This window comes from Lemur catta, chromosome 13, assembly GCF_020740605.2.
Source record: "Lemur catta isolate mLemCat1 chromosome 13, mLemCat1.pri, whole genome shotgun sequence".
Taxonomy (NCBI): Eukaryota; Metazoa; Chordata; class Mammalia; order Primates; family Lemuridae; genus Lemur; species Lemur catta.
The window spans coordinates 39900733-39927399 of NC_059140.1; the positions used below are offsets into that span (position 1 = coordinate 39900733).

The following is a 26667-nucleotide window of genomic DNA, read 5'->3' on the forward strand; positions in this document are numbered from 1 at the left end:
CACCTGGATACATGTCAGCCTTATGAAAATACCTAATTTTGATTCATATTAAATAATGACTCCTTCAGCCAAAATATTACTCTGGGTCATACTACTTATTTCTCTCCAAATCTCCTTAATTAACTCTTAAGAACTCTTTTCCTTTCTCCCTATTGATGCCAAGAGCTGTGCTAGACCCTGCCTCTCTTCTATCCCTAAACTTTGGCAAGGTCTTTTCCCATCTTAAGCATAACTAATATTCACACCCCAAATTGAACCACCAAAATAAGTAAACAAGTTAACAATACCACCAGGAAGCACCTTTATTTATTAGAAGATAAACATCTTATTATATTTTTTTTACAATGGCCTTTAAAATATACAACAGTAATAGGCCAAAAAAGTTTTAAAATCTTTGTAAAGGATACTGACTTTCTTTTAAGAGAAGCAAAGTCTAATACACTCTCCCCTCTCCCATCCTAAAGAATACTCACATCCTGCCATTTCTGATCTTGTTCTTTCAATTGTGATTTTATTTTCTGCATCTCCTCGTAACGCAGCTGACGCAAGTTCTGAACATCCTCTGCGCTGACATCACTCATGGACTTACTCCTACAACAAGAATACCCATGGTTACCAAAGTTCATATGACCATACTTAGGGGTAAAACTGGAAGGTTGGACTTATATTTGGAAATTCCACCTAAATTTCTGCTGTACTAACCAGACGCTTCAGTGATAGTATCACAGAAGTAGCACTACAAAGATAAATGGTGTTTTTTTTTCCAAAATGCAGAAACAAGAGCCTTGCGCTCAATTTAAGTGTGATTTTTCACAAAATGGTTAGATTAACTTTGCACAAGTCTGATAAAACATAGTCTAGTGTTCATATTTACAGACGTGAATGCATAAAAGGATTACTTTAGAAAATAATTATCAGTCACACTAGAATCATCTCTATTTTTCTACCTCCCTCAAAGATAAGCTGTTGAGATTTGGCTGCCTTTTCTGTGCACTTATTAAATAATTTAATGATTACCTGATATTTTCTCCTGAAGTTCAATACCCTGAATAAATGTGCTGCTGCTTCTCAAAGATTCTATAAGATCTGCCCCACTACTGCACTGGACTTGTTCTCAAAGCACCACTGGTAGTTTCTAACTGCCTATTATAACTACCTCTCTAGCCTTTTTTAAAAAATTAAGACAGCTTTCATGCATTCAACTTGTAACACCTCCCCGAGGATATAGCGAAGTTTAGCTCTTGAAGAGCACAATCTACAGTAGAAACTAGTGAACAGAGTGGGGTGTTGGACACAGGCACTTTTATGCTGTTTACACGCACACACCAGGGGTTGGGAAACTATACCAGAGGAGAAAGGGAGAAGACGACCTGAGGACGGTCTCTGGGAAGGAGAAAGGTTAGGTCTGAGTACTCAGGAACTGGCCGAAATGAGAGAGAGCGCTAGCTTTTGAAGGTAAGGTAACCAAAACGCTCTCTCCTATAGATCTACCATACTACACTTCTAATTTTACTTCACTGTAATTGACTATACTTTTAGTTATTTAAGTAACTCTACGTCTTCTTCTTGGGCACCTAAACTCTGCCTTCCTCAATATTTTGCCATCACATTTTTCATATCACACATGCTGTTACCTAGCTCAGAAATTCAGTTATAACTTCCATGAAAATGACTCTCAAATCTACAGCTCAGGACCAGCTCCTCCTTTGAATCATTTCCAATTGCTACTTGAATAAACATTTCTGTATGGATATCTCCTAGGCACTTCAATTGTAAAAGTACCAACTAAAATAATATCTAGAAGGGATTTTGTGAACCATACCTCACTAAAACACATGGCTATTGTTGATTTAGCTAAGCTCGATCTTGTCCCCAAACCTGCTTTCCCTCTTGTGGTTGTTAATGTTGTTACCTGCCCTTCGATCATCCACATTTGAAACTTAAGAACCATTTTTCATCTTTGTTTTCTCCTTCTCCCCACTTTCAGTTAGTTATCAAGTCCTCTCATTTAGTGTCTCTTTCTTTCCATCTCTACTGCCAACACCCTAGATCACAGTACAGTCAACTCTCACCTGGACTTCCAAAATAGCTTCATAAAGTATCACCGAGTCTCCGGGGCCAGTGAAGGTCCTTCCTCAGCTGTTCCCTCCAAGTCAAAAGCCCTTCACCAGAATATATACCTTTTTAAATGCATTCCTTCCTCAGGATCCCTGTAGACTAAACTCTGGTTGGGTACATACAACTTTTTATGCATTCTCCACTTGGAAGTCTATCAGGTATTTCAAACTTAAATTGACACAGACTAAAAACATGATTGTCCACTCCACAACCTGGTCATCTCAGTAAAAGTCAACTCCATCCTTCCCCACTTGAGGTGACAAATCTTGGAGTCATCTTGGATCCCTCTTTTTCTCTCACATCATAACTGACCCCATCAGTTAATCCTATCACACTACCTTCTAAATGTATCTAGGACACAACCACTTCTCACTGCCTCCACCATCTCACCCTGAGCCAAGCATCTCCTACCTGGATGATTATGATTACAATAATCACATCCCATTTCCCACCTGGATTACAATGACAATTTCCCTGCTTCTTTGGGCATCCCGTCCAACAGCATATTCTGAACACAGCAGCCAGAGAGATCCTTTCAGACTATGCTAGGATTATGGATGCCTCTACTCAGCACCTACCACTTTCCTCCCATCTCACTAGAGTTAAAAGCAGGTTCTTCCAAGGCCAACAACATCTGGTCCCTCCCTCCCTCCATGCTCATCCACACCAGGCTCCCACTTGCTCTGTTCCAGCTAAGCGGCTTCCTGGCTCTGCTCAAACCACTTGCCACTCCCACTGCTCTTCAATCTACCGGGAATGTTCTTCATACAAATATCTACATGGCATTTCCTTCACTTCCAGGCATCTGCTTAAACGTTCCCTCAGGGTTTCTTTCCCTGACCACCCTACAAGAAACAGTGAACGCTCCTCTTCCCTGGCTCACCCTCCTCCTTACCCTTTTACCTCTGTGGCATTTATTGCCATCTGAAGTGTGTATTTGTTTACATATCACTTGGCTTGCCCTGTAAGATTATAAAGCAGGAATTTTCACTGATTTATTTGCTGGCATATCAGCTGTGTTTAAGAGAGCCCAGCCCATGGTCAGTGCTCAGTAAGTGTGTTAAATTAATGATCTAGACAACATTCTACCACTTTGATAAAGTCTTCCTAGCTCTTCCATAGTAAAAGTGGTCTGTCCCTTCTCTCAATTCCCCTAACGCTTTAGCTATACTTTTTTCATAGTACTTAACACTCAGCCTTACGTTATATATAGTGCACAAGTATATGTACACATTTTGCTTACCTTCCTCAGAAGTCATATGTTGCTTGGGAGGAAAACACATTAACACAGCACAAGGCATGAAGGATATACTCATTTAATATCTGTAGTAAGAATGAGGTAGGTTTTGTCATATTTAATTAAGAAAAATATACTATATTTGAAGTGTTTCCAATTCCTTTTGTGAGATTATTACCACTATCCAAAGTTCTATAAAGAAAGTTTTATAGGATTTATTAGGGAATATTAAGGAATAAATTATATAGAGATAATATGTGAGGAAATACATGAATATATATGGATCTATTAATGTAATCTATCTAACTAGGTATATAAAACTGATTTGTGTGACTTTGAGATTATAAATTCACTTAAATCATACTGCAAAGAATAAAGCTATTTGAGCTAATACTACAGTGGACTCAGTAAGGGGAGGCAGGAAAAAATTTTCAGGACTAAGGAACAAGAAGAGTCTAGACACATGAGGTTATGTAAACTCCAGAACAAAAATGGAAATACTAACATTTTAATAATCTTTTGCTGAAAGGAGGGCTACATGGTCTGGACTGGCCCAAAACCTCCCAGGGTTGCACTTCTAGTCCTCATCCTCCTGCACTGTGAAACGTTAACGTGTCTGCCCACAAAACGTGCTCAATCAAGGGTAGAGGCTACATCCTTCTCCCGTGCACCCCAGCACTGAGCAGAGCCTGGCACACAGGAGGTCCTTAGTATGAACAAAGTGAGCCAAATACAATCTGGAGTAGACAAGTCCCTGTGTAAGGCAGGCCTGTGAGCTCAATTTGTTTCCTAACGTGTATAAAATCATCCCCAGAGAGCCAGGCACGGGAACCGGGCAGGAGGGGAGGGCTCCAGGCCCAGCCGTGGCACCAGTTTTCACCCCAACCTATCAGTTCACTTCTGAGCTTCAGTCTCTCATCTGCTAAGTGAGGAAGGGATTATTATGAGAATTGGATATGGTTGTGTTGATGGCATCTTTAAAACCATTTGGTGCGGTATACCAATTCTTATAAAAGCAAACATGATTGCATGGGATCTCCCAAAAGCTATCTCTCCAAGTGGCTTCAAATCAGAGAGGTCATGATAAAACCTAGAACTTTTGGAGTACAGGAATCTCTCAGCCAGATCATGAAGAATTCTTTCCTTCCTTATCAGCATTAACAGCATAATATTTATTCAGCTAGTTTACTGTGTGCCGGCAACACCGTCAAGTAGTCTACGTGGATTATCTCACGAGGCAAAGCCCTAGTCCAGTTCTACCACTCACCGGTTATATGTCCTTGGGCAAGCTGCAATGTTTGTTTCTCTCTCCACCTCTCTAAAATGCAGATAACACCTAGCGTCTATCTACTTCACAGAATCGAGATAAGCACCAAAGATAGCGTCAGGAAAATTATTTGGGAAAACTATGGAAGACTGCACAGCTCTAGTGCATTTTATTGAATGAGGGGCTATTTGCTGGCAAATCACATCATAATTCTCTTACAATTCATTTACCTGCTTCTTCTACAGACAAAATCAAATAGGTGTGTAAAAAAAAAAAAGGGAAAAATAAAAAAAATGTACCTGTTTCACTTTTATTTTCTTATTTGGTAAGGCTTCAACTTAGAACTGCATTTGGGTATTTTTCCCAAAAATACAAACATCCTGTCTTTTCAGTTGAATAGAATTTTTTAAATAGCATTTAAGGGGAAGGTAGGAAGAAAGGGAATGTTTAAGGAAGAAGGTGTCAATCACAGAAACAAGATCACTAAAAGTCTTATTCTCTTCTCCCACCATGCAGATCACCTACTATGGTCCTGGCACTTTTTGGTTGATGTTAAGGTGTTTCATTTTATAATGTAATTTCAGGAACTTTACAGAGGAATAACTAAGGAGTAAGGGATTAAGAAGAACGAACCTGTGGCAAATCTTCCCAAATACAAAAACCACTGATAGCCTTGCACAGCTAATAGAAATTCCAGGATGCTAACTTAAAGGTCCCCAACTTTCAGAGGGAGATGTGAATGTGTTTATTTATGTGCCTCTAAGTATTAATATATTTTTGTTAGGTACTATAGAAATTCTCTGAAGAGCAATTAATGCTAAAACCTGGGTACAAGGCTTTGGAATTACCATAAACTAGAATAAGGCAATGTAATGAGGATTTTTGATTGGTAGATTTATAGTCTAAATCAGAGTTTCTCACTAGCAGCGCTATTGACATTTTGTGGCCAGAAAATTATTTGTACATGGAACCCACCTGTGTATTATATGACCTTTCGCAGCAACCCTGGCTGTGAAGGTGCTAGTAGATGCCTGTAGCGCACACACCCCCACCTGCCCAGTTAGGACAATAAAAAATGTCTCCGGATATTATCAAATATCCCCTGCAGGGAAAAAAATTCCCAGAAAGTAACTCATATCAGCTTTATTTTCCCTTCCTTTTTGCTATCTTATATGTCTTTAAAATTCTAAAGATTCTTTCAGCCAAAGCTGTAAGTGAAATACAGGTGTCTGAGTTGTCTTTCATTACAACTTCATCTTGAATCAGTATTCATTTCCTGTTGATACTGGCAGCAGATTCAATGGCTTAATCACACTACAAGATTATTTCTATATAGCCTAACAACACATTTGTGTCATTAATAGCATCTGCCAAAGAAAAAAACTCACATTTTCCAATTTCATGACACCATACAGACATAAATCCATGCAACACAAAAGCACACACGAGAAATGATAGCCACATACAATGCATCTTGCTAAAAATAAACAAACTGACAGGTGTTAAATGTCAAATGAAAAGCCAGCCAGAAATTATTAATAACAGTCTAAGACTTCAAAACATATTGCACATTTCTCTTTAACCTGGTCCTTACCAAAAAGAAAGCATTTGTGTTATGGGCAGTTATTTTTCATTTACAAGATGTTGAGCAATAATGCTTTTCCAGGTCAGTATGCCAAGCTTGACAACGTACATTATGTTCAGAGAAATATCACCCAACACAAACATGAAACAAGTTCTAGATGAAAAGCTTATAGTTAATCCAATTTAAATCTATATTTTATTTTCATTGCAGCAGATCAACTTAAGAAAAGCATTGGTAACTGATAGACTATAGGAAAAAAAATCCTATATGATAGATTTGATTTCAAGTGGCCTAAAACACACTTGAGTTTTCTGAAGACACTTTCATATTATTCTGCATTATTTGAAAAGTCATGCATTATTCAGTCTCAATTTACAATCTTGCTTTATTTGTGTAGTTACCTTGGCACTAAACTACATGCAAAACAGTCTTTAAAACAAATACTGTAGTATCCAAACAACTAGCTTAGAATAGTGTACAAAAAATATTTGCTGCCGCTAGCTATAATCCAGAAAAATCCTTAGCTTTTTGAGCTTTTGCTTTAGGTTTCTCTCTCCTTCTCTTAACTTAGTCATATAATTTACCCCCTCACCAAGGAGAACATATACAGTCATTGAGATGGTCGTACATGTTCACATTCCCATCACATACTTGTACTCTGGGTACTTGTATCCCCTTTAAGAAAAATAACTATTCCTGAGAGCTGCTTACATTATAAAGTCATATTTACAAATAGAAATGCTTCCGAAGGTTAGAATTCAAAATGCTTGAAGCTGCAGAGATTTTTAATCAAGTTAAAACAGGTTTCTCATGATAAACTGAGAAGAGCAAATGCTTAAGCATCATGCTAATGAGATGCAAAAGGGTACAATGTGCCTTTACATGGCATATCAAAAGCATGCTGGGAAGTGGATTTTTAAAATCAGTAGCTGAGACATACTTGCAATTAGTTGTTCATGGCACAACTACACTTCTGACATCTAGAATGGTTATATTGCTTTAAATAGTAGTCTTAGTAGCTTCCAAGATTTCTGAACTACCAAAATTATAAAAAGCTATCAAAAATTAGAGAGTCTTAGAGACAAAATAAACCCTTGTCGGGAAAAATACTTAGGTACTAAGGCTTAGGCAGATTAAAATACTTGACATCTTTAAATTCTCTTCCTCCTGCTCAAAAACTGTTAGCCCTTAGATTCACAAAGTTACAGAAAGTTTGGCGGAAAATATTAAGATAATTGCTATGTGATTTCGCACTAAGAGTGAATAAATGATTTACATTTAAATTTCAGCTATTCTAGAAGTGAAAAATATTTCCAGATAGTTTTAAATTATAATGTTATCCTGTCTATCAAGTAAGCAGAATTAAACAACAGTAGGCCAAAAAAAAAGAATTGGTTATAGATATAGTCCTTTCAGTAATAAGACTGGAAACTACAGAGATATTAATTTCGGAAGGCCAAATTTGCTCCACAAACACAGCCATGTTATAACTTTTTGCCCCAATGAGGACTTGAAAATACTTCCAAATACCATTTAGGGAAGATCAATGCATCCCCATCAACAAACTCCCCATGAGCTGAGCATATGCATAATATCAACTGTGTGCATTCTAACCTTGAAGTAAATGCTAATACTATTGTTTCATCACAGATTTTCTAAAATGTGGTTATTTGGCCTTCAACATCCAGAAATCAGAATTTTAGTCTATGTCGCAACCAAATACATATACTCAATCTTAACGCAAGTGCTTTTGTTACTTTTAATCAACTCATTAAATTCAAAAAAGGGGGAAAAGGGATGGGGCTGAATTTTAAGTTTCTAATAAAACAAAAACTATTTAGTTATATAGCACTTCATGCACTGGGCACTGAGACACAGAAATATTACCATTAGTTTGCAAAATAAAATTTTCCTGTTTTAAAAATCTCATGCACAGCATACAGCATCCCCATTTAGTGACATGCCAAGATAGAAGTGCAATAATAAGCCACACAAAAAACAAACAATGTGGACAGATTTTTAACTGTGAACCACAAAACTTACCCATTCTCACCATAAATCTTTTGAAAGAGTCTAAGAAACCAGAAAACCAAAAATTAAAAAGTCATTTTTTCCATTTGTTTTAGCTTGTAAATGTTCAGTGTCTTTAATACTCTAACTAGAGATGGATAAATCTCAAAAGGTTGCTTCTTCAACCATATTTTCATGTCTCAAGTTCTTTTCAATCTCCTATCTCAAGAAAATCAGATTAAGCAAAATGAAGGGTTTCCTCAATTTACTCTAAGCCAACAAATCCCATCAGAAAAGGCTTCTTATTGTCAGGAACTGAGAAGTTAGATTTGGATCCACTAATTTTATTCAACCTAATCAGATTTGTCCATCCTCAAGTGCAACAAACTGAACATTCAAAAAGGCAAGTTGCATAATTCAAATTAACTAAATGGCCACAATTACATACATGTAAAATTCAGCAGATAGCAACCATCATTCATGCATTTTATCGAAGTTTGCACTGAACTTTAAACTATAAATAAAAATAAGTCACAAAATGATAGTCCAAGAAGCCTAGGTCAAAAACAAAAATTAAATTAAATTAAATTTGCAATGCCATATTTTAAGGGAAACTTTCACCCCCAAAAATATGAACACCACACAACACCAAAGCTATAACCAGACTGTTACAGAAATGCCTGAACATGAGAATAAAAGTCTAAATATAGTTAGAAAACGTTTTTATGAAACTTCATATTGTAGAATAGTACTATAGTCTTGTGTATACACCTTTTTAAACAGGCCTAAACAAGTGATTTAGACATACGCAAATATGGAATTGCACTTTATTCCACAAAGTGACTAACAGTTTTTCAAAGCGAATTAATTTTTTTGCAAGATGCTTCAAAATGGCACACGACATGCAGAGTTGAGCAACATGATGCTGCCTTCTTGCACAAGAAAAGTTACACAAGACCATCCATTACAAGCAAAATCCTTGCAGAAACACACTCTGACCTCTCCACCATCAGTCGCTTCTTGTGCCTAAGTCTGCTGGCCTCCCGGATGGCTTCCCATTTCTGTAGGTCGGCCTCACTGCAGGGGCCAGGGGTGAAACTGATAGGAGACACAGTAGTTCCCAGTTTCCAAGACTGGATCTTACGAGTCAACATGTCATCTTTCTTCTGCCGGTATGAAGGAACTAATATTCTACAGCTACTACTTTTTTCTTTGGATGGACGTGTCCTTTCAAGTACACAGAGAAATTTTGCTTGAATTTCTGGAGGAAGAGTCCAGGGATCAGGGAAAGGGACTGGATGGTATCTATCTGGGGCCCCAGACAGAGGTACTTCTTTCTTCTGTGCTGGAATTCGGCGAACAATCATATCGTCTTTTTCCAAATCTGGAAGTACAAGGTCACCTTCCCTACATTGCAAAATTATATCTCGCTCTACAGGATCGTCTTGGTCAGAGAACCTTCTGAAGTCTTCAAAAGCTCGGAGAACATACGGATTTGCGTGGAAAGCCCCAGTCTTTCTGACAAAGAAATCGTCATTCTCTAAGTCAGGGTCCAGAGCTGACAGTGCAAGATCATCTCTTCCATAGCCTGGAGTGTAAGAGAGATTCTTCCTGCGTGTTATGACCCTTGGGCCAGAGGTGGGATCAATTTTAATATTTGTTTCAGAAGACAAGATGTCATCGGAGTATGTTTGGAAGGCCTGAAGTAATAAAAACTGACTGAAGCACAGAAAGGAAAAAGGAAGGGAGAATCTTATTAAGTTTGAGGACCAAAGGTAATTAGATAGCAGACCAACTAGCCATTTACCAAGGGTGAAATATTTTAAGGGATCATGGCAGGGACTTTTGCTAGGAAGACAGACTCAAATTTAATGCCATCATCTGTGACTTTTCTGGATACCACTTAAAGAAACAAGAGCAAAGTACCCTTCTCAGGACAGGCGGGCACCATCAAGGCCAACTGATGAGGCTGGAAGGCAGACCCAGTATCCCTCCCTGACACATACACACACATGTGCCATCCTCTTGTACCCCTTCCTCATTCCATGAGCCACAGTGGCCTAACTCCCCCCAAAGAAGAAGGAAGGATCTTGGCAAGTTTCAACAGTGGGGTATCATGCACTTTATGCAATAGCTACATGTAATCAGCAGAAAAAAGAAAATAAATTGCTCTGAAGTTTTGTTAGAAACCCAGGAATCTATTCTTTGCATTTGCCCTAGACCTGCCCTTCCCAGTCTCTACCTAAAAGTTATCTCCTTTCTTCTCATCTCTACACACAACTGTAAAATTAGGTAATCTTTCTAAAAAAGCCTTTTGGAAATGGCTTCGAAAAGAACTACGCCACATGTAAATATATCCTGTCTCACACATTATTGCGCTAAAGAAGAATCTTGAATGCTACAGACTTCCAAGCTCACATTCTCACACAGAAAGCAGGATGTTATACAGTATGCTTCTGTACTAAGTCCATTAAGTGTATAAGGTTTCACGATTTAGTGCAGTCAGGCCCAGGTTAATGTAGCAGCAGAAGCGAGTACAGAGGTGTCTGTGGCCAAACCCAGGCAGGCTCATGCAGACAGGTGCACCTGGGCTCATCTGAAGTACCACTGCTTCTCCCGGCTGCATGGGTGTCCCGTGATCTCACGGTCCGTTTAGTAGCTAGATCCAGCAAGAGTGAATGCCTTTGACAGCTGATGTCTAGTCTATGGTCTGCTTTTTGTACTTTACTAAAAATGGTGGAGCTTCTGTCAGAGCCTGAGTCCTCATCCTCAGAGTCTGAATTCTTTCTACTGTGGAGTGACACAGAGAAAAGGTGGGGAGGGAAGGAGACAACAGAATTGGAGAAAAAGAGAACTACTAAAAATAATACCAAGCTCTGACTACATACAGAAGGGGGCTTGTTAAGATCCGGATCCTAAGCTTTAAGTTTAAATGGAAATTATTTTCAATTACATAGGTTGTATAGATGCTAGAGGGAACTTATTAGACTTTCTTTATCTCTCCATAAAAAAAATCACATACAACTCCAGCTGGGGTGCTGAATGAACACTGGAATAAGAGAAACATGCACAAAAACAAACCTGAATCCCTGAAATTCTTTATACCATGGCTTATAAGTTTCCCGTTTTATTCTTTTCCAGTTCACATCTTCTGGGATCCAACATTTGGGAAGAAACTGATCAAAAGAATTCCCTGGGGTTGGCATGATTGGACTCAGCTTTCGCACATAAAGATCGTCCTTTACCACGTTGGGTATGCTTGTTGTCTTTTCTTCCTCCTCCAAGTAGCAAGAGGACTTTGAAGTTTCTTGTACTGTTGGCCAGTTCTCCACACTGGAGCCCCAAGTTCTCCTCTGGTTACTGTTCAAAACATCCAACCAGTTAAGACACTGTGTGAGCTTTTGTGACACAGAACACAAAAGGCATGCTTTCTGGCTCACACAGTTTACACCACTGTGAAGGAAGCAAATTAGTTCCCATTCTCATCACCACAGCTCCTAGAACAAAGTTAAGGCATTATAATAGCATTTCATTTTAATTCAAGAACAGCTAGATACATATGGGCCAGAGATACTTAATTAGAAGCTGTGTTAAAAGAAAGAGACAAATTGCAAACAACGTGGGGGTGTTATTTTCTGAATTAAAACCAGCAGCATAGTAGACATCCAGATCCAGGACAAATATTCCTGACCTCATCAGTTCATACAGCCCAGTGGCTAATGTGTCAGAAGGAGAAAATATTTGCAGACAAGAGTTAGGAGAGGTGGTTTTTGAGATGAAACTCTTGGGCTTCTTTTTGCCTTGGAATCTACAGTTGACTAAGTCATCCAAAATTACGTCTGGCAACCTTCATTCATCCTCAGAGTCCGAATCACTTTCAGAACCACACACCTTCTGATAAGGAAGCTGTATTTGAAAAATCACACTCTGTTCTGCTAATTTGATGGGAAAGTAAAGGATTCTTTTCATGTCCACTAACATCAATCAAAACAGAGGGGGAAAAAAAGATAAAAACGCAGCAGAGCTCACGATGAACAATATAAGTCATCTAGAAAGCTGGAAAATACCAATAAGTTAAAAACACACATCTAAAATAAGACCTAGTAAAACACATGCTGACATTCTAAAACAGAAGAAATATCTTCAAGATACATAAAGGTAAGAAAAAAAATTCAAGTTAGTGGAATACATTATCTGTGAAACACATCTTAAAAGCCATTCTTTTTATCACATTTAAGTATCCCACCAAATTCGCAAAGCATACTGAGCTCAATAATCACATCGCATGCCAGTACCTTGAAAATGTTCCATCTGCTTCCGCATAGATGGGGCTTGCCCAGCTTCTTCTGTTATCCTCATTTTTGTCTGGCTTTTTCTTCCTTAAAGGTGCTGGCACATAGGATGGCTGTCTACTTTTGTTGGGTAAAAAACGATTGAATGGTAAAGCAGACTTTGGTTCAATAGCCGAAATCCTTCGATATGACATATCATCTTTATTATAATCCTGCATTTTGAACGTAAATTCAGAATCTGTGTCACTTTCGCAACCTATAAAGAAGGCACAAGAATTTGCTTTACTCTCCAGATTTTTCGTCTAAGTGAAACCCACACGGCATGCCTGCTTTGTCTTTCCCTTGGAAACCCAGTGCTGTCACTGTGAACTGCGGGGAATATTTTTAGAAATTTGTCATGAAGTTGTGATAAGATCCATTAGGAGGAACTTGCTTTGCATACTGGAGGCACACGCAGTACATTCTTTTGCTGTCGCACATTCTAAGCAGGAAAAGTCCGAGTTTTACTACTGAACCCCTTTTCTTCTCAATCTTCTTTGCCTCCATGATAAGATTTGGTGATATAACACATGTGAATAAAATCTAGCAATTGAATCACACACACTTAAAATGGCATGCCATGCAAAAGTAATTCTAGGGAAACTCAGTAATTTAAAATAAGGCACGCAGCTATCTAAAAATGTGCAGGGAAAGATAAGAAAGGACCTAGAAAGAGAAGCAAAAAAAGCACAAGACCACAAAGGGCTCTGATAGATTCTTATGAGACCCCTATGAGCAAGAATCATGCATTAGAAATGAGGTTGGACTGGATGGCTTCCAAAGTCCCAAAGGAATAATCCCAAGTCTTAAACCCAAATGAGGGCAGAGAACTCAAGGTTTCTTCTGGGGGTGGCCATGGAAATTATATTAGAATCTTGCATTTTGATTCAAAATCATTTACACACAAATTCAAAAGAATACCCTTTGATACACCTCAAGGTCAGATAGATACAAATAATAATCTGCTTTCTTAAAAAATGTCTGTTCTTTTAAAGACACGGGAAGGAAATAAGAGAGTACAACACTACAGATCCAAGCTGAGTTATCTCTTTCCTGCCTCCTGTGCATCTGTGAAGGTTTGCAAGTGTCACTTGCTTCCCACCGGGGCTGCCTCAGAGCCTGGCTGTGCACAGTGCCTGACAGCCACAGGCTCTGAGCACGTAGAGCACCTGCAGGGTTAACCTGAGTTAACGGCAGTCTCCTCCCCTCCCTCCTGCCTGGCAGGAATCTACAGTAAATAACACTGAGAACAGTCTACAGGAAGTGGCTAAATATACAACTATGAGACAGGGACAAGGTAAGAAGAGAGTTCATGGTGAAAGGGAGAAAGTATAAGTGGCTACATGACCAGGAGGAGTAACAGTCAACAACCTGGTGCTATGTTTTGAACCATTCTCTAAAAAAAATAGACATTTCTCTCATTTCCAAAAAATGTATCAATGACTCTTGTCAAAATTTGTACAAGTGAAATCATAAAATCACAAACAGACTATTCTACTTTTGAATTTTTAAAGTTAAAATCTTTTCTTAGCCTAGGACAGTGCCCTGAAGAGTCTTCTGAGGTTTTCTTGTTGTTGTGATTATTGTTGCTTTTGCCTAAGTATCATCGTACGAGTTTTCACTTAAAACTAGGAAATATAACACTGCCATTCAATTATCCTGAAAATATTATCCTAAATTGTGGTGATCCTCAATTTTGGACTACCATCCAGAGAGTGACAGAATTTTAATACACTAATCACAAAAAAGCTTTATCAACCTAGTACCTCCACCCCTGGCATTTTTTCCCCCTGCTTAGTTGTAATTACCGAGACTTCACTTCCACATTCATTAGACAAGGTCTGCAATCCCTTTCCAGGGCAGGAAGGGGTGTGATGCTGGCCTCCACTTTTGGTTACATGCACCAGGTGTCCAGTGCAACACGGATCCGGGCTGAGGACTTAGGTTCCCCCCAACTGGAGCACTGCATTTGAACTGAGAGAAGTCTGCATATGCCCACATGCCTGCAGTCTTTTCCCCTTTTACTCTTTATTGGCCAGATATAAGTTTAAACACTGCATATTGTAGGTTTTTCAGTCAGGACAAATAATATAGTGGATTCAGAATTTTAGCCTCTGCTTTTTACAGCTTTAACCACTCAAATGGATTATAAACTCAGATTCATTAAAAGTATGTTTTATTGCCCAGTAATTGTCATGTGGGCTATGACAATGTCACATCTAAATGGTAAAGAGCCAACAAATGCAGAAAAATCATGAAGGTTAATGCTTAAATAACCTTTCACACTTTTTATTTTTCATTTTTAAATACTACGACTCTAAAAATTAAAGAATTTGGTTTTACATTACCATGCTTAATAAAGAATAATTTTATTTTTAAAAAGCAAATTCATGTATGGAAATTTTACATCAGAAGAAAAACAAAGATTGAATTCCAGTTAATGATGTGCATATTAAAATATTTAGGGCAAATGTGATGTACTCTGAAAAGCCTCCAGAAATAAGATGACTAAATTAATGGAGGGATGGAGGGAGGGAGAGGCAGGAGGGAGAGAAAGAGAGAGAGAAAGAAAGGAAGGGAGAGGTAGAGAGGGAGGGAGGGAGGAAAGAAGAGAGAAAAGAGAGATGGGTATATGATAAAGCAAGCACAGTAAAATGTTATGACAGAATTAGGTGGTGAATGTATGGGTGTTAACTGCAAAATCGTTTTAAGTTTGCTGATGTTTGTTTTTTTATAGTAAAAATGCTAGGAAAGGCATTTAGATGTATAAAATATTCAAAATAAACAAGCAAAGTAAAATCCCTAACAATTGAGCACAAATTCACAGCCAGACTCTCAATGTTTTCATGTTGATGATGGCAAAAGCACAGGAATATTTCAAGAAACTCTGTGATTTCAATCTAGTCAAATCTGAATAGCTAGAGATTTACAGTCACAAATTGCTAACACTACCAGTAGCCCTAAGACATGCATTTAAATAACTGCACTGACCATAAGCTTGGGATTTTGACAGAAGGATTTTGTGGGATTTTGTCCCTCCCACAACAGAATGACTTTCATGAACACGGTCCTGTCACACTTGCTCTGGCCTAGGTTAGCTCTGACCCTGACAAGTCCAAAAGAGGGGTTGGGTTCTGCCACCACGTTAGGTAGCATATTACCCAATCTATCAAAGTGTAGCATAATATTCTATCATGATAGATAGCAATCACTTCTTCTCATGGACAGGAATAATTATAAAAATATTTTTCCTGTTTTTTCTTAAGAGAATTATTTTTACCTTTTGGGGAAAAGAAAACAAAATAGGAACTAGAACAGACTTTTCTGCATAATCTTATACTGCTTTTAACGTTTAGATATATCAGCTAATAGGCCTCAGAGCCACAGATTATTAAACCTGACTCTGGATAGAAAAGAGGTGGGATAGATTATCACTGATAAAACAGGTCACAGTTACCTGTGCCCTTCCCAGTCCTCTCTAAAAATGGAATTAAAAAAGCAAAACTATCACTACTATGAGGGAGGAAAAGATTTTGAAAAATAACTCCCAATTACATATAGGTTCCTATAAAAATCCACTTCTTGGTGAAATTTTTGCCTAAATAGTTTTTGTTCCATTTTTTTTTTTTTACTCTCTTCTATTTCCAGTTCTCTCTTGATACATAAACAAATAAAAAACGACAGCCAAAAATGCAACTTGCCTTCACGTCCCCCTCTCAGTGTGATATCAGAGGAGCAGCTAGTCAATGACCTTGAGCCCAAAGAGTCCAAGCTTTCAAAGGAATCTTCTCTCCTGTGGTGGCCTGGAGGGGCAGGGAATTCTCCACGCTCAGGACACCAGAGATCACCGTAGCCACTGTCCCTGCCGCTTCTTTTCAAGCAGCTGGAGTCTTCAAGTGCCTGAAGAAAACATTTTTAAAGAACAGTAAGTTAACATAAACTTTCAGAAACATAATCATTGTTTGTTTGCATAATTTAAGTTGTGCTTTATTTGATAGGTAAAGCAATGAGATTTCTCTGTTGAACATAAGAAAAAAAGCTGATAAAAATCAGAAAATAAATCTGTCACTGTTTCCCCAAAACTAATAAGGAAGTATTCAATATTCACAGTAACGATAAGGAGATTTTCATTATTATCTAATAAGATAGTACATAGGACCTATTTAAAAATAGGGAAGGGAAAATAGTTTAATAAAAGTTAATAATTAGAATGATGCTGAAATGCTAAAATCAATGATTATTTACAGTTCTCTGGCAATAAACGTGAAAGAACTCAAAGGAAAAAAAAAAACCTTAATTTAGTTATCCAAAGGGAGATAAGTCAATATGGTTATATTCTGTCAATCTCAAGAAATATCTAGGATGGTTTATGTTAAACACAAAACCTTAACATTAAGAGTCCTTTTATACTCCTCCCACAAAAAAAATAGTTTAAAAATGTATGCACAAGAACAGTGGGTATACATTTCACAGAATTGATTTATATTCAGCAATTGCAAAACTTAGATCTGAGGTCCTGGCAGCTGCACTGTCTTTCTTGTTCAATCAAGGGACACATACTTGTTTACTGACATATAAAACTTATTTTCCCTGGATCTAAATAAAATATTTGTTTGGCTCATATAAGAGATACACTGAAATACGGCAAATAGTGTTAACTATAGGTTTGTAAATTACACAGAACTTACTCAAAATAAGCATTTTTAATTAACATTCCTTTATGAAAGTTAAGGGCAAAATATAACTATACTTTTTAACATTAGGATTTAACTAAGACTTACAATGTCCTTGGCATAGTCCTGACTGATAGTAATCAATAAATATCTAGCTATAGTAACTTTAATTTTTTAATATGGTGAAGGTAATTTTGTCATTACAGTAAAAATCAGCAATGTTACTTTCAGCTGAGCTTACTAACAGTTTAAAGAAACTAGGAATTACTAACAACCAAAAGTAATGTGTAAATCTTGATTAAATCATGATTCAGATTAAAAAAAGAGCTATGAAAAATAGTTGGGAAACAACTGGGAAATTTTTAATATCAACTGGATATTAGATAATGGGGAATATTTGAGATTTTTAAAAGTATAGCAGACATTGTGGCTATATAGAGGAATATTCATATTCTTAGGAGATGCATGCTGAGTATTTATGATATCCTTAATTTACTGTAGAATGGTTAAGTGAAAACATAGATGGATAGATAGATAAAGCCAATGTGGAAAACTTTAATAATTGAATCAGATTGTGCATATCTGGGTATTTGTTATACTATTCTTTCAACTTTTGACTATTTTCAACATGAAAAAGTTGGAGAATGTTTACAGTGAATAATTAGTAGCTGACTCAGGCATACTTTTGACTAACACTGGAACCATCATTTCATGGTTCAATTATTTGACAAGTGCTTGAAGCAGCAATAAGGTCTACCAGATTTAAGTAAGATTTCATATGTTTTAGATGCCAGATACCCTGGCATTAGAGTTGACAGCCTGTCATGAAAACACAAGTGTCTACCTCACACCCTGCTATTTCCAAGCAGATGAGGAAGATAGGCCTAGTACTGGTACCACCAAAATACTTCTCAAAATAAAAAAAAGATTAACAAATATGTGAGTCAGTCTTTAGATCCATCAGGTTTCTTAGATATGTACTTGTTAAAGCCTTAGAGTTCAACATACAGCAAGGTGACTTTTGACCTCAAAAATGTTGAAGTTATTGATGACAGCCACTTCAGTTATAAAATAATCTGAGTCTGGCCCTAGTGCCTGGTTTTTAACGAGGACTTCACCCCTGACAAATCACCTAAAATGAGTCACCTCCAACTTCTAAGATGACTCAGGTGCAAAAACTTATGCCAAGGATTTTTTTTTTTTTAATTGGTATTTTGGATTAGCCTTTAAGCATTAAGTTAAAGAGGAAACATTTGATAAACACAATGGTTTTTATTTTAATAGAACTGATGCAAAACAGACATTATATTCACATGCCTCCCAGCTATCCCCACTTTCTAATAATGGAATAATGAAACCACAACTATAGTTTCTATCTACCAAAAATTCTTTTTACACAGTTTGATTTTGACACTGGTGACAGGAAACAACCTCTAATGAAGCATTTCCAGCACAGACACCATGCCTGGATTATTCAACCTGAGTCAGGCTGTCATAAAAAGGACTGAAGGCTTTAAAGAGAACACTGACGAATAAGCCAAAGTCCCACACAGTTTTTAACTGAATGTTTTCTTAGCTGAAATATAAGGCAAGGCTCTTCCTGTGCCCAAAGTCCCCTGAAGTTCCTTCCTGAGAGCCTCACCCTCCTTCATTGCGATGACCAATCTGCTCATCTATCTCAGACAATTGTGCTTTGCAAGATTGGGTCATTTGCCATCGGGGTTTTCCTAACACCTAGTACAATGTGTGTACATGTTAATATCTCAACTATTACTAATTTATTCAGGGAATTTACATAGAGAGCTATCGACTCTTTATATTTCATGGGGGGCGGAAAAAGGAATACCTAAACCTTCTAGGCTCCATAATCCCATCTTCTCTCTATAACGTATGTGACTGGGCTCAGACAAAACGATTTAAAGATCAGAGTAGATATAAGGCAAGGTGATCATTTTCATCCTGGCCTCAAATTTCTACATTCCAATCTTGGCAACTAATGTTAATTGAATTCTTACAACATGCTAGAGCCTAATGCTAAATGCCTTACTGGTATGGTATCATTTAATCACCAGAAAAACCCATGGAGCAAGTACTATTAATTAGATGGTGATATCATTTTGAGTACGTATTTTCTTCTGAGCCCTGCAAATTCCCCTGGATAAATACCCTCACAGAAAAATTAGTTTTCCCATTTTGATCTTATAAATGAATATTTGGCAGAAATATGGTCAATCCTGGCACATATTGACTCCAGGATATGAAGGACTAGAAATGTATATAAAACAAAAAGATTCTCACTTAAAAACCTTATCAAGTTTCACTTAGCATTCACTACTCTTTAGGAAACAGAGCCAGCATGGTAGAATTTGAGGGATATTAAAGTGTAAGCATTAGAGATATAATCACCTATGACAAGAACACATGAATATTTTAAAAACTGAGTAACTTCTACAGAGTTTAATAGCCCAGGAAGCACCTCTCTACTACAGGTTGAGTTCACAATGAGTAAAAAGAAAGTTAAGTTATATAGAATATTAAGAAAGGAAGCAAATGCATATGCCAAATTATCTAAAATTAAGATTTGTCTCTATACTTTGGAAATTGCACTGGAATAGAAACAACTCACTCCTTTGTGGTGGCATATAAAGCCAGCAAATGAGTGGCAATCATCTCTACTGAGCCCAACCTAGAGTGGAGCAAAGGTGGTACCGCCATATTTGTTACAGGGGAAGAGGAGGAGCAGGAGGAGGAGGAGGAGAAAGCAGTACTGTATTACAGTAGTCTCACAGAAATGCAGTTTCCTTACCTTAGTCAGAGCGTGTCCTAAAAGATTCTCAAATGCTTTCAAATTGAGATAGGGACCATTATAACAGGGGTTACTTTGTGCTTTTCTTCCCAGCCAGTACAACGTTATCAAAACCTTTAAAAAAAAATTCCATGAACAAGATCAGTCTATTTAGTACCCAATGGCAAGCTCAAATGCAGGTGAATATTATAGATATATGATAGCACATATCACTCTACGGTTGAAAAGCCTACTTTCATATTTGGGAAGTGGAAAGGTCATTAAAAATCTTAATTATTCTTTCTAGATTTTTCTATCTCTGAGCAAATTCTTAGATCAAAAGCCCAGATTCCAAAAGGTATTCATACTAGTACATATGAAGAAGGAAAAAAAACTGTAAGAGAAAAACACAAATGAAACCTTTAAAGAAATCAATATTTTTCTAACAAACTTACAGAATGAACTAAAAATCAATTAATTCTCAGCTTCCTTGATAAGGATATTAAGCTTTTTAAAAATCAATCTATCACATCTTTAGATATTCTTTTACTATGTATTGAATATTAAAGATACTATGAATCTACATTGAGCAGTTACCCAGAGTCCTTAAACAGACAGTGTTTTTCTTTAAAGTTTGATTTAGTGGTTTCCTATTTATTCCCCTAAGAATCCTAATGTGTTTACTTGCCTTCTGCACATTACTGACACCTAACAACCAGTTTCCTAAATCTAACCTACCCTCTTATACCATAAAGTCAGAAAATATATATTCTAACTATATATTATAACATGCATATTTAAACATATTTATAGTTTGTGACTGGTTGGTTTCTAGCAAAAAGTTAATCAGAAAAAGGATACACAGCATATTTTTAGATCCACTGTCTTCTTACAGAACTTGGACATAAAACCCACTTATAATGTCCCATTTAAAGTAAATACATCTTACATTTTTCACTCTCCTATCAGTCTCTTCTTGCCTGTAAAGAAAGAAAATATCTGTTAAGTAATATCTGTGAACCTTAAATTATTAATTATAAGAAAGAAAAAAAACCATTTTATTCTAAAGTTCTATAAATATTAATATCACCTGGAAGTTCAGAAATCTTAGAGCACCTATTATTCATCAGAAGAATGTTTCCATATTCATTGATTTGATGAAATATAATGGTCAATTTTCTATAAAAAGCTATGTTTTCCTCTCCTTTTACTCATTAGAGTCATTTTTAAAATGCATTATTTGCATTTTTTGTATTTTCATTTTAAGCAATGTTTAAGCTCAGTCAGGGAGGGGAAAAATCAGTGTATTCATGAAAAGAAAATTGGGAACAACAGAAAAAAAAAAAAAAAAAACCTTAAAAAAAAAAAAAAAAAAAGCAGCTTTGCACCGAGTTGTTTCTCCATCATCCACAGGGTTTTGTACCCAAGTTTCCCAAAGAAAACTGCTTGGAGATTTTGACCCTGCAGGTGTTGAAAAGTACCATTTAAAAAACAGTCATGAACCTCTGCCTAAAGAAACTTTACCACAAGAATCATGGGTTTTTGTTCACCTATCGAAGGGCATGATATTTATAGGATAAGTAAAAGAAGCAAATGCCACCTCTATGTTAAAAAGCCAAAAGCATATTATTTATTAAAGGGATGGGTCACCTGAAAATAATGAGCTTCCCTCATTAGAGACACTTATGCAGATCAGGAAAAATTCAGACTCTGGAAGCCTGAGCCAGACAGACTCTAAGGGGGCTTCCCAGTCCATCAGCACAGTGGTATATTTGTAAGATAAAATATACACATGTGCCTGTTTTCTCTATATGTATACGTAAGACATAGAACACATGTATTCACATACACAGAGAGAAAGAAAAAGGACAGTATGAGTAAACAGAGATAAATATTTGACTTAGCTTTCAAAGAATGAACAAGGCAACTATGACCATTTCTTTCCACAGAAAAAACATGAACTGAAATGGACCTAAGAATAATAGGCCCCTCTCATCCACTCCCAAAAAAGGCATCTCAGTAAAATTCACAAACTCTCACACTACTGGTGGAAATGTAAATTGGTACAACTACTTAAACTTTTACTCACTTGGTAGTATCTATTCAAGCTAAATATATCCATATTCTATGATCTAGTAATTCTACTCCTAGGTATATACCCAACACAAATGCTTATATATGTTCACCAAAATTCATATACAAGAATATTTATAACTATTCATAATAGCAAAAAGGTGAAGCTGCACATGTCTTTAACAGCAGAATACATTACGGAATATCCATACCATGAAATATTATATGGCAATGAGAATGAACAACCTACAACTACATTCCACCATAGGTTCAACCTCATAAACAATGGGGAAAAAAAAGAAGCCAGATGCAAAAGAGTACAGGTTGTATTATTCCATTCATATAAAGTACAAAAACAGGCAAAACAAAAATATGCTGTTATAAGTCAGGATAGTGGTTACCCTTATGGGAAGAGAATGACAAAAGTTGATTGGAAGAGGATGGAGGCCTCTAGGATGCTGACAATTTATATTTTGATAGGGAAGCTGGCTGTGTTCAGTTTCTAAAAAGTCTTTAAATGGTACACTTATAACACATATACTTTTCTGCATATTCAAAAAAAGGTAAATAGTAGAATAAAGTAGAATAAATCTCACAGCCCAATTGCTCAAACCAAAGCTTACCTCTTGAGTAAAAAGAAAATCACCTTGTAAAAAATCAATAGCACTTAATTTTGGAAGTAGTAAGTGGGGAAAGTCACTAGAAGCTGACAACAAAAAAACAACAGAGTCAGCTGGGCACAGTGGCTCACGTCTGTAATCCCAGTGCTTCGGGAGGCCGAGGCAGGAGGATCAATTGAGCAAGACCAGGAGTTCGAGACAAGCCCAGGCAGCATAATGAGACTCAATTCTAAAAACTAAGAAAAATTAGCTGGGCATGATGGCGTGTGCCTGTAGCACTAGCTACTAGGGAGGATTGCTTGAGCCCAGGAGTTCAAGGTTACAGTGAGATATGATCATGCTACCGCACTGCAGTCAGAGTGAGACAGAGTGAGACCCTGTCTCCAGAAAAAATAAAATAAAAAATAACAGAGTTGTAAAAGTTGTAAATATATAGCCACCTTTTAGATTAATCACCAACATACACACCTCAAATATTAAACTAGCCAAAACACAAAAGATCCATCAATACCTAATGCAAATGATGTAGCAGGCTGAAAATCATCCCACTTTTATCATAAGCACACTCAAGCCAGAAGGAAAAATGGAGCTCTCCTGAACCCCTGACCTCCTTTCCACAGCCCTCAATAAAAAGCAGTCATTGGACATACAAGATATGGCCTATTCTGTGATAAACACTCACAATAAGCAGCGACCTTGGCATTATTACCTTTCACTCACTTTATATTCCCTTCCAAATATGAGCATTTACAACATGCTCTTGAACGCAATGATACATAGGCCAGCCAAATTAGTGTCCTATCTCTGAAATGCAATGCCAGGAATTCAAGTAGTCAATCATTTGCTGGAGTAGTGTTCACTTTCTCACAACAAACACAACCTACTCCATGGAAGTCAGTAACCTGGCAGCTCCTTTGCTTGTCATGGCCACAGGGCCCAATCCCAAGGCCCTCTAAATAGAAGGAGCACAAGGAGGGAGGGGAAGTTCACGGTAACACAGACTCTCCACGAACCAGCTAAGTTACTGCACAACACATCAGAGCCAAAAATAAAGCAGCCTTATCTCCAAAGTTGGATAATTCCTCTGTAACAAATATGTCTCCAGTTGACATGGCATAATACTATGTTTAAGAGCATGGGCTTTGGAGTCAGAGCTGGGCCTCACTGGCTATGTTCATTTGGGCAATTTACTTGACTCTCAGTTTCTTTCTGGATAAATTGGGGATAATGTCCTCTACTTCAGTAAACTACGAGGGAAAATGTACACATTAATTTAGAGTCCCTAACCTCATGGTGAAGTGTTCATCAGGAAACAGTCCTCATTACTAGACTGTAATAAGCTATGTGAGGGCAGGGCCCATCTTACCCACCACCCTGCCCACAAGGCCTTCCTAGTGAAGTCATGCTAGACCCCAATATTTAGAATTAGAACTAGCCCACCTATCTCTCATCCCCCCCTTAATTTTTGTATTTATACCCATCTACTGCATGCATTTGTTTTTTTCCTCTCCTGCACCAGAATCCGAAAGTTTTTTGTACTTTTGTTCACTGCTATTTTCCGAGTGCCTTAAGACAGAGTCTACCCACTTGGCAAGCACATACAAATATTTGTTTCAAAATCCCTCACACAGTGCATGGCACACAAAGGCTCCCAAATACTGATTTAAAAAGTCTGAAATGAAAAAGGCTCAGCAGATCCTTAATAAATATTCATACAATGTCAAAGAGAACAATTCAATTGCATTAACTTAAAGTATTTCCAATTTTGACTCAAATTATATGAACACTAATAACTGTGCTTCTTTTTTAAGCTATTATCTTTAAAAATCGCAATAAAAAAGGAATCCTTTACAATCATAAATCAACAACCCCTCCAAAAAACAAATACAAAAGTGAAGACCAACTTCAGAGTGCTGAGTACAAAGCTTAAATGCTGGTCTCTGTGCTGAAAAAGCTTCCCAGCAGAGCTCCAAAAGACAAAGGCCAAAGAATCCATACCTACATTTAAACCCAAATTTACCATAAAAGGAGGTAGAGATAAAATATGCATAGTTTCAAAAAATAAGTATCTTGAATATTTTGACAGCCTTTATTCTATGATTGGATCGCATGTTAACTTTTAAATATGTTAAATATTCAAGAATAGCAAGTATAAGCCAGACACGGTGGCTTATACCTGTAATCCTAGCACTTTGGGAGGCTGAGGCAGGAGAGCCACTTGAGGATAGGCATTCGAGATCATCCTGGGCAACATAGCAAGACCTTGTTTCTACAAAAAAGATAGAAATTAGCCAGGCCTGGTGGCACATGGCTGTAGTCCCAAGCTACTTGGGAGGCTGTGGCAGGAGGATGGCCTGAGCCCAGGAGTTTGAGGTTGCTATGAGCTATGATGATGCCACTGCACTGTAGCCCGGGTGACAGAGCAAGACCCTGTCTCAAAAAAGAAAAAAAAAAAAAGTAGCAAGTATAGCACATATGTAATCTTCTACTCTGTTAATGGAATAACTCTGATAATTCCTTTGCTACCTGACAAAGGCAGAAGATATACGCCCATCACAGACCTCTGAACTTTCTACCAGAGGTCAGGAACAAGGGAGCCCCTCAGTGAACTCATTCTTCTCTAATCATCTTATCCTAACAGCTACTAGGTATACTTGGAACCAGGAAGCTTTAGGCCTGATGCTCCCTTTTTTATTCAAAGATTTTAAAATACTTGTACCAATCAATTGTGAAATACCATTTCTAACCAAAGGACCAGGGAAAGAAAGTCGAGGTAGAGGCTCTGACTCTTCAGGAGATCCCATGCCGGGTCCTTCCCTGAGGAGGCAGCTCGGCTAAGAGGGCAGGCTCTGGAGCCAGACCTCCCGAGCGTGAATTCTGGCTCCACTTTTACCAGCCGTGAGAACATGTTCACGTTACTTAATTCTGTGTCTCCTTAGCCTGGTTTATAAAAATGAAGAACAACAGTACCAGCCTCATGGGCTTCAATGAGAGATTTTTAATGGGCCTAATCCAGGCAGAATAAGTAACGGAGACATTTCAAGACTGTCGCCTACTTATCCATGTCAGCTAAACCACCGAGGGAAAGGTCAGTGGCAACAGGACAACCTAGTTCCCACCCAGACAGTTTTTCCCTCCCAGAAGATACATTTCTGTGAAACATAATTCAAGACATTTTTTCATCTTATACTTTCCTTGCTCTCTCACCAGGGAAGGCTTTGAATGAGGATAAGAAATTATTTCTAGAACAAGACCAAAGGGCAAGGCCACCTGGCATGGAATTACTGTCATTATCTAAACATCCACGTTGGCACCAAGCCAGTCCTCCCCACTCATCCTTGGTCTACCAGGGTCTGCCTTGGCCAAATACCCTTAAATTTTCCAAAAGCTCAAAATCTAAGGAAAAATGTGTCTACACAGATCGAATCTATCTTCCTTATATCTGATAGTGCAGTTTGGGAACAAAGTGCTAATGGATGGGATTATAGATTTACCCGTGTGTGCCAGCCAGTTATGTTCTAAGGCTACACCAAAAATATTTCCAAACACATTCCGTTTATCCAAGAAGCTAACTCTGGGCCCAGTCGCATGCACCCACCACAGCGTTGCCCATAGTGTCCTCTGAGGGACTGCCGAGAGCTGGAGCCATACCCGCCGCATGGCTGTATCCGGAGTCAATCCAAGGCCTGGCTAAGAATAACCGAGCATTTAGTGTTCATATATGAGTTACCTACAGCCACTCACAGAATCAGCTCAGCAGATCAGGGACCAACAAGACAGAGGAAATTTTCTCCCAAATGAGAGGAGAGCTTCCTCAAGTTTGACACAGGATCCCACTTCTCTCTTTATTTTCCTCTCCCAGGGCTTGGTATCTGCCTCAAGGTATCAACTTTCTCATTTGTAGCATGTAAAGGCCCTATCTCCCCATGCTCTGCCTCAGTATCATAAGCCCCAAGAGCTGCATTCTC

The 26667-nt window shown here is 37.8% G+C and overlaps 1 protein-coding gene across 12 annotated transcripts in view; it reads right to left on the reverse strand.

Annotated features, from left to right (window-relative positions):
* Positions 1 to 26667, reverse strand: part of LMO7 (LIM domain 7) — a 195444-nt gene that overhangs the window by 38391 nt on the left and 130386 nt on the right. For 5 of the 12 annotated variants that reach the window (XM_045567635.1, XM_045567634.1, XM_045567633.1 and 2 more), the window contains 9 exons: positions 20956 to 20986; positions 20028 to 20141; positions 16250 to 16448; positions 12513 to 12765; positions 11299 to 11577; positions 10804 to 11007; positions 9217 to 9936; positions 8251 to 8280; positions 474 to 591 (listed from right to left, as the gene is read on the reverse strand). In XM_045567635.1, coding sequence (XP_045423591.1) covers positions 474 to 591; positions 8251 to 8280; positions 9217 to 9936; positions 10804 to 11007; positions 11299 to 11577; positions 12513 to 12765; positions 16250 to 16448; positions 20028 to 20141; positions 20956 to 20986 — 1948 coding nt within the window. The remainder of the gene's footprint in view (positions 1 to 473; positions 592 to 8250; positions 8281 to 9216; positions 9937 to 10803; positions 11008 to 11298; positions 11578 to 12512; positions 12766 to 16249; positions 16449 to 20027; positions 20142 to 20955; positions 20987 to 26667) is intronic. The other 7 variants (XM_045567637.1, XM_045567636.1, XM_045567643.1 and 4 more) reach the window with 5 other exon arrangements.